This window comes from Oryx dammah, unplaced genomic scaffold (assembly GCF_014754425.2).
Source record: "Oryx dammah isolate SB20612 unplaced genomic scaffold, SCBI_Odam_1.1 HiC_scaffold_21, whole genome shotgun sequence".
NCBI lineage: Eukaryota > Metazoa > Chordata > Mammalia > Artiodactyla > Bovidae > Oryx > Oryx dammah.
Window position 1 is genome coordinate 77056293 of NW_024070205.1, and position 9062 is coordinate 77065354.

General features: G+C 57.6%; 1 protein-coding gene across 1 annotated transcript in view; it reads left to right on the forward strand.

Moving 5' to 3' along the window:
• The first annotated feature begins 3530 nt into the window (after positions 1-3530).
• REN (renin) overlaps positions 3531-9062 on the forward strand; it is a 6966-nt gene continuing 1434 nt past the window's right edge. The window contains exons 1-4 of the mRNA XM_040262863.1: positions 3531-3648; positions 6942-7092; positions 7583-7706; positions 8202-8320. Of these exons, the coding sequence (XP_040118797.1) occupies positions 3569-3648; positions 6942-7092; positions 7583-7706; positions 8202-8320 (474 nt within the window). The 5' untranslated portion in view covers positions 3531-3568. The remainder of the gene's footprint in view (positions 3649-6941; positions 7093-7582; positions 7707-8201; positions 8321-9062) is intronic.

Genomic DNA, 9062 nt, shown 5'->3' on the forward strand with positions numbered 1-9062 from the left:
GGCAGCTGGGCCCTCTGGGGACAGGGGGTTAATTGTGACGTGGGGAGGAAGACAGGTAAAGAAAAGATGTGTCCATTTTTATCTCTGCCCCTGCTTCCCCGTTTGCTTTTTATGCACAGAAGCAGGACCAGTCCAGAAATGTTTAGCTCGCCAATTCCAAGCCTTGTGAATTCGACCTCTTTCCACCTTCCCCAGGGCTGTAGCCTTGGCAAGAGTTTTCCACTAAACTAATGCTGGTGGGAATAAATCCATGAACCTTTCAAAGTGGCGGGAACCAGGCTCTCTGTGCCACTCAGCCTTCTCCCCTTCACCCCTGCTGGCCTCTCCAGCCTTGGTCACAATCCTGAATCTCCTTGGAATCACTGTCCGAGAGCAAATGGGGTTTGGGACGACTTTTAGAGAAACCCTGAGTCTCACTGTCTCCTGAGAGATTTGCAGCGCCCCAGCCCCCTGCGCAAGGCCCTTCCCCCACCCCGCACGCCCGGCAGATCTGAAGAGAGAGCAGAGAGGCTGGAGGGATTTACGCTTTTCCGGAGGGCGCTGGCGTCATGGGCCTGCCCCAGGGGAGAGAGCAGGTGCCGCCCAGCCCCTGCCTCTGCCCCGGCTGCTTCCCGACCTCCAGGTGACGCAGCCTGGGGCCGCGCCTGGGACTCTGCGGGGGCTTCCGTGAGAAACCCTGGGCCCGGGCTGATGGGGCCGCTCGATAACCTGAGAAAGGTTCCTACCTACCCACGCTCCTTCTCTCCCACAGCCCGGGGCACTGGTGGGCCCCAGCTCAGAGGGAGACCCACCCGCCGTCCTGACCATCCCCACACGACCCCGGAGATGGGAGAGGAACAGGCTGGCCACCAGGCAGGCAGGCAGCACTACGAACTCCTAAAACCCCGGACCGACTGTCCCAGGGTCCGAGGTGACCCCAGGCGGGGCATGTGTGGTCACTGGATGATGCTGACTGCTCGACCGTTTCCTCCTTAGAGTGGAGCTGAAACCGGATTCTTTCTCCTGCCGTCAGAGACCTCAGCTCTGTACGATGAGGCTGCACAAACAGCTCTGGTTCAGCTCCTGTGGAAGAACCTTCAAGGGCCCTAAGGCCTCTCGCTCCCAGTCAAGCTTCCGCGGAGCCCTCCATGGACCTCCAGGTCTCGATTCCGGGATTCCGGCTGGTTCTAACTCCGGGCCACACTCTTGCTGGGATGTGCAACCTGGTGTCTGGCCTCAGGATCCGGGTCCCACAAGGGTGGGGCGGGTGGGCTGAGAGGAGCTGGTGAATAAGTGAGAAACGGATGCCGCACCCAGCTCGGCCGGGGTCCTGGGAGAAGCGAGAGCCGATGGTGTCCGGGCCGTGTCACCCCTCAGAAGCTGGCTCCCTACCTCCCCTCTGGTGCCTGCGACTCTGGTCTGCACTCTGACAAATGTGTGTCTCTCCTGGAGGTCACTCCCTCTTCTGTTCACACTGGTGCACAGGGCCAGCACTCGTGTGAGCTGTACACACTGGCAGGACACAGGGAGGTGGGCGGGAAGGGTGTTTCTGGCTGGAGAGCGCCTGGGGCCACAGAGGGCTGGACCGGCTGCGGGGACTCCCGGCCCTGCCTTTGCCATGGAAGAGACCGGGGTCCGGACCTAGGACACAGCCGAGGGCCCCGCTGTGCCGGGCGTCCACACTGCAGCAAGGCCGCGGCTCTGAAGAGCTCTCTGGGCTGGCAGACTCAGCCCCAGCCCGGCACCCTCTCCTTTGCATCCTGTGGGCTCGGGTGGGCACGTAGCCCCAGAGAGGAGCCGGGAGTCGCGGGCACACCGGTCGGCTTGCCCTTCCTTGAGTCCTCTGAAGCCTCAGCCTCCTGTCTGAGCAGGGGGGCTGAGGGTCGCCCCTCGCAGGGCTGTGCATCTGGACAAGTGCCTGACACATAAGAAGCTCTCAGTGACACTTGCTAACGAATGGCAGAGCACTGGAGCCTACAAACAAATATTTAATAAATAAATAAATATTTATTCAGGTTGATAAGACAGAAGTTCCCACTGAAAGGTTCTCCCGGGCCCTCAAATGCTTCCCCCAGTACCAACCACAATGCTTGAAAATTCTCCAGTGAGAGTTTGTACCAAGAAGCACCAGCTTCTCCCATCCCTCGGCAAGGGTGTTGTAATTTCAGAGATCCCGACGCATTAAGTAGTCTGCACACCAGCAACAGAGTTTCGCTCCGCTGGTTAAGTTCTTTCCACCCACAGGTGCAGAGAGGAGCAGGCTGAAGACACGGGACTTGGCTACTGGAGCGTCCACACGGGCGGGCACCCTGGGGTCGCCCGGCGTCTGCTTCCTCACACCGCCTGGGGACTATGGCCCAGAGAGGGGCGGATGCCCCCACGACATGCAGCAAGTTGGGGGTACAGTCAGAACCCAAAGCCAGGCCCCTGGCCCTGCCCGTCAGGGTTCACTGGGCGCTCATTTGATGAGCGGGGAGCACCACTCTGGGTGAGAGGCAGAGGCATGCACATCACAATGATTCCGAGAGAGGACATTCGAGGCCTGTGCTTTCACAGAAAGCGCGCGTCTGCACCGTGGGAGCCCCAGCAGAGACAGTCAGTTCCAGGCTGAATCCACGCCTGCCTCCTGGAGGAGACAGAGATCCTGGAAGTGGGCCCCAAAGAGTGAGCAGGGAGGAGCCAGGAGAGGAGGTCCTGGGCTGCGTAAACAACATCCACCCTGGGATTCAGGGGCCAGGTGGATGTGTGGTGAGCAGCTCCAGACTGCTGGTAAGCCGTAAGGGAAAGGGAAGGAGGCAGAGACATGCCCCAGAGAGTACTCAGGGAGAAGCAGAGAGAGGGAGAGGGGTGGAAAGACCAGCTGCTCCACCTCACTCTTTGGCAGAAAGCAGCCTTTCCCCAGTCCCGGGGCTTCCCTTCCCTTCCACCAACACAGGTCATCTAAGATGGAACCACGTCCCCTGCCCCCAGCTCCTTACTTCCAGAGGAGGTCTGTGCTGCACTTTCCCATAAACAGCCACTGGTAACAGAGACCTGGGGGGAGGCCGTGTTGGGACTCCCTGGATCTGGCTCTGTCAGGGAATGAGCTGGAGGGATCACCCATGTTCCAGATGGTAACACTGCGACGCAGCCTGGGAGACGCCAGTCAGGGGCACAGCCAAGGTTAACATGGAGGCAAGGGGTCGGTGAGATGGGCTTGGGGGCTGGACACCGGGGTCCTGTGCTTGTCGCAGCCCTGTCCTGGTTCCCTAGGGGTGCTGTTTCTCATCGGCTTTGGTCTTCCCTGAGGGGTCACAGGGCCAGGCCGAGACAGGGCTACTGGCGTCACTGGCTGCAGCCTTGCTTTCCCACAGCCATCCTTCTTCTAGCCCCCCAGCTCCACGTCAGAAACCTGGTCACCCTTCACCCACTGAGCTCAGTCCCGTTGAGGGATTTATTACCGGCTGCCCCGCCATCTGCCCTGCAGTAATAAATCAGGGCAGAGCAGAATCGCAGCCATCCCGAGTGTGCATGTATAAAAGGACAGGGTGCTTCAGGGGACCCCAGAGCGAGCCGGGCACCCGGGCGAAGTGTGGACCAGGGCAGCAAGATGCCTCTCTGGGGACTCCTGCTGGCGTTCTGGGGTTGCTGCATCTTCAGTCTCCCTGCAGACACTGCCGCCTTCAGACGGTAACTGGGAGAAAGGGCGGGGGGAGGAGGGGTCCTCCCTCTCCTGACACGGGTTGGGGGGTGGTTCAAACAAGCGATGGCACCCCGTCCTCACAAGCAGCCAGGCAGGAAGAGTTTCGCCCCATTCAGAGAGGTCAGGTGATTTGCCCGATGCCACACAGCCAGCAGAAGCACTAGCTGGGCCTTTTGATCCTGGCCCAGAGTTTTCAGTTCCTGCACAGATCACCATGCTAGGCGCTTTGGGGGGACTCGGAGATGACTGAGACGTTCTCTGCCCCTCGGGAGCTCACAGACTAATTACTAAGAAGGGTGTGGTATTGTTAACTCTGCCAGGGAAGCAGGGCAACGTAGTGGTTAAACGCAAAGCTTCCAGAGCTGAATAGTCCTGGTTTAAATTCTGTTCCACTAGCAGTGCCAACTAACTCTGGAACCATGGGCAAGACCCTGAACCTGGCCAGGTCCAAGTTTGCCACTTTTATTTTTCAATATTCATTTATTTGGCTACATTGCCCGCTTGCATCTTCATGGCAGCAGGCAGGATCTTTTAGTTGTGATGTGAGAACACTTAGTTGTAGCACTGAACACAGGCCCCCAGCATTGGCAGCATGGAGTCTTGGCCACTGGACCATCAGGGAAGTTCCAGTTTACCATTTTTAAAACAGGGATAATAAAATACCTATTTTACAGAGCTGCTTTGAAGAGTGAATAAGATATTGCCTGTAAATGCCTCAGCCTGGCGTAGGCATGCTGTAAAAACCCAGCTGTTACCATCTCCAGGGGGATTATCACGAATATTAAAAGAAAAGTTTAAGGCAGCCCAAAGGAGGAGGATAAAGACCCAACATCCATGTTTGGCGACAGGCCCTGAGGGAACCCTGATGACTCAGCTGGTAAAGAATCTGCCTGCAATGCGGGAGACCTGGGTTCGATCCCTGGGTTGGGAAGATGCCCTGGAGGAGGGAAAGGCCTGGAGAATTCCACGCACTGTGTAGTCCATGGGGTCGCAGAGAGTCCGACACGACTGAGTGGCTTTCAGTTTCACTTTCTTCCCTGAGGGAACAAGGCTTCTTCAAGGCTGCAGGAGCGGGGAGGCAGGTGGGAGAGGGCCTCCTAGAGAAAGGGTTTCACACGGGGGAAGCAGATGGGACCAGAAGACCTGAAGTTAAGGGGCAGGCTTTCGTAACAGTGGTAGTTGCTAGGCCTGTAAAATGCTGAGGACTTCATAGGATTGCTTCCTGTGTCTCAGCTCAAATCATCCTCCCAACAGTCCCATTTTATAGCTGGGGACACTGAGGTTCAGGGAGGTCCGATGTAGGAGGCTTAGCCTGGGCACACGCTGCACCATGTTTCCAAAGCCTCTTTCCTCTGCTCCAGGGAGAGTAGCTGCTGGGCTGGGGGTGTGGTGAGGGAGAGGGGCGCTTCCCAGTGGCAGTAGGTGCCTGAGCGTGGCCCCCACCCCCAGGATAAAGGGAGGGAAAGGAAAAAAACATTCTCCCTCGTCTCTTCAGAATGAGAAGAATGAAATTAGACCAGGGTGAAGAGGGAGTCAGACTTTCCAAATGTACTTAGAGGAGTTCTGCTAACTGACACGAGCCTCAACGTCCCCATGCAAGGCTCTGTGGCGCTCTGAACAGCAGATCCCAGTCTCAAGGTGCTGTCATTGCCTTTTACACACAGACGCCTTTTACAACATGTACTGAGCACTGGGCAACTCAACCTGCAAAGTGCGTACTTTCGGTGGTAGGTACTATTGTTACAGAGACCCAGAGGAGGTCAGGTAAGTTGCTCAGAATCAGGCAGGTAGGAGGGATTCGAGCACATCACCACGACCACTACAGCCTCATCACAGAAGGCACGAAGCTGTGCAGCACTGGTTACGGACACCCGGACACCCGGAGAAAACAGGGCAGGCGCCCAGGCAAAGGGGAGGCCAGCGTGGGGGCACGGGGCTTTGAGGAGGCGGGGTGCACGCTGGCCTTAGAGAGCTGGAAAGTGCTGGCGTGGGGGAGAGGGGGAGGGAAAGGGGAGAAGGAAGGGATTCTCTAAAAGGAGAGGGTAAAAGGAGCCCTCTCTGGGGTCTAGCCTTCTCTGTTCCTCCATTTTCCCATCTGTAAAATGAGAATAGTAAAGTTACCTCAGGTAATGGCTGCGAATCAAATAGATCATAGTCGTGAAAATACTTTGTGGAAGAACAGACCATGTTATGAATATGGCAAGTCATTTCTGTTAAAATATTAACACCAACAAGCATGAAAGTTGCATTCACGTTTGTGGGCAAAATGCATGGGGCCTGAGAAGGAAAGGCTAGTGCAAGTACAGAAGAAGAAATAGGGACCCTCCAGACTTTGGGCTGCAAGCCTGGGACCCCTAACAACGGCTCAGGCTGTGGCACACAGCCTTCACGTCGGAGTCCGGGGACCCCTCTGTGGGAGATGGGCCAGTCAGGGCACCTCGAATCCCTGCTGCACCTACTCCTGAGTCGCCTCATCCCTCACCCCAGAGTGAGGACAGCCGGCCTGCAGGATGGGAACGGGGTCACGTGGTGGGGGTGGCCTGCACGGCGCTGGGCGCCCGCACGGTGGCAGCTCAGGGCGACGTGAGTTCCCCAGTTCTCTTTAACTCTGCCTCCCGAAGGTGACAGGAAAGCGTCGGGACAAGAAGCGGAGGGCCTGGGACCTAGGCTCAGGAAGGCGCTTCTTCCCGAGGGCAGGCTGCACAGGCACTCTGGAGACGCCTGCCTTCCCCCACTCTGCCCAGTCCAGGCCCAGGGCCCTGGCCGGGTGCTGCCTGCTGCTTCCTGGAGCCCCCCCCCCCCCGCCCAGCCGTGTGGGCATGTGCTGCCACCTGCAGGCCCTGCGTGGCACTGCCTCACCCGTCCTGCCGTGAGCCGGCATGCCCCGCCTTCACCTCCTTAGGGGGACGTCAGTGCTGTTTCCTCCTCCGTCTTCCCATCCGCTGGAGCCCCTCGAAGGCGGTGATGATCTTTTTATCTCTAGCATCCAGCATGGTGCAGGCACAGAGTAGGTGTCCAACCTGTGATTGTGGAGTGAATGAATGAACAAAAGTCCTTAAAATGATGAGCAAAATCAAACAACAGGAGCGAGTTAGTTGAGGATCATTTAATACCAGCACAGGTAACCACGGAGTCTCCTTCAGAGACTTAAGAGCTCAAGAGTGATCCCTAGGTGCCTGGGCTAAGGTTGGGGTAGTTTTATTAGAAGCTTCTAGAACTCTACCATTACTGTGGGAGGGGACAGAGCTCTTCTACTTTTTCTTACTCCATCATGGGCCAGGATCTTCCTCAAGAAGATGCCCTCAGTCCGGGAAAGCCTGAAGGAGCGAGGCGTGGACATGGCCCGGCTGGGTGCTGAGTGGAGCCAGCTCACTAAGACTCTCTCCTTTGGCAACCGCACCTCCCCTGTGGTCCTCACCAACTACCTGGACGTGAGTGCCCAGCTCGGTCCCTTGCCCACTTCACTCTCTCCTTCTTCTCTTGGGCCTAAGGCATTTTTGCCCTTTCTGAGCACCCCACGAAATTCCCATTTCACAGCTGGAAAGACTGAGGCACAGAGGACCGGAAGGAGCCCAGAGGCGGGGTCAGGTTTGGAACTCAGGAATCCAGGCCCTGGGCCTCCAAGTACAGGTGTTGCGGGGCCAGGGGTTCAGCGAAGCATCAGGATTTCTATGGGGCATGGGGCACCTCCCTGCTTCACTGGCAGTACGTTTAATTTGCCCTCTGGTCTTACTGAGCCTCCCACTTCCTGTCATGAGACACTGCTAAGCCTCTGACTCCACCCCTGCTGAAAATGGAAGCCCAGACCACCCAGGCTACGTGGTCTGCCTCATCTCACCCCAAGTTCCAAAGGGCATATCAGGCAAGACTTCAAGGCTCTCCAAGCCCCTCAGGCCACCGCCCCTGTCCTTCGTCCTGCAGACCCAGTACTACGGTGAGATCGGTATCGGCACCCCACCACAGACCTTCAAAGTCATCTTTGACACAGGCTCCGCCAACCTCTGGGTGCCGTCCACCAAGTGCAGCCCCCTCTACACGGCCTGTGGTGAGACCAGGGGCCCGAGTGCCTCCCCACGCCACTCCCCTGTCAGGCCAGGCCCAGCTCAGTACTTCCTGCTGCCCCCTGAGCTTCCTCCTGTCTGCCTCTGTGCCCCCTGCCCCTGAGAGGAGAGGAGAGAATGTCATGACCAAGTGAAAAGCAGGCTCCAGGACTGAATTCTCAGACCCATTCAGAGCATAGGCTGTGTCCTCCTTAACCTCAGGGAACCATTGAGTGCTTCCAGGGACCAGAGTCCTCTCGCCATCCTGGGATTAGCAATTACTTTAAGACACTTCATCTGAGACAAAATTCTCAGAGACATGAGCACATTACAGGGGTCCAAGAAATACAGACCTTGATTGATTAACCACATTTTTCAAGCCTCCCAGCTCAGGGCCGCCCTGTCTTTGCACTCAGGCCTCAACACACGGGCCCCACCCAGTGCCCGCCTCCAACCCCTTCCCTGGGCTTCTCGGCCCTGAGCCTTTGTCTCCCCGCCAGAGATTCACAGCCTCTACGACTCCCTGGAATCCTCCAGCTATGTGGAGAATGGGACGGAGTTCACCATCTACTATGGATCTGGGAAGGTCAAAGGTTTCCTGAGCCAGGACCTGGTGACTGTAAGTGAGGCTGTCTCAGGTCATCTGCCCTCCTTGTCCCCAGACCTCCTCTGCCACCCTAGCGCCCGTGGTTGGGGATGGTGCAGCCCAGCCCACCTTGGAGGAGCACCCTGCTCTGCTACTGCTCCCTGGAGCTGCAAGCACCTGGGGCAGAGCAGAGCTGAATTCTGGGCACTACCCAAGTGATCTGTGAGGGCCTCTGCAGCTGGCATTTGTGGAGCTTGTCCTGAGCCCGGTCTCCAATCGAGGAACCTGCTTGGGGTCATCCAGCTCTGACCGAGCTCTTAACCAGACCCTAGACTGAAATCCCGAGTCAGGGTCAGGGTCAAGGGTACTGTCAGCCTTATGGTCAGGATCACTTTTGGAGTTAGGCACAGGTTGTAAGGTCACAGCTGAATTCGGAGTTTGGAATTAGGGTCAGTCCTGGTTCTCACTGTCACTTGGTCTGGGTCTGACCCGCCTCCATCTCTAGGCTTCTCCACTCCCTGCTCTGGCAGAGTTAGGGTAGGGGTACCCATGGAACTGGGAGGAAATCAGTGTGAGCCCATGAAACAGGGGAAAGGGGGCGTGAAGGGCAGGCCTGACTGTGGTGCCGCCTTCTGCCTCTGCCCCTCCTAGTCCCTCTGGACCCCCCAGCCCAGATGTGTGTTAGGAGAGCTGCTGTGCACGTGGGGTTGATGAAGTGGTCACACGCCGGGGCGGTGTGTCTCTGGGGCCCTTCGTGGGGAGGCCTGGACCGGAC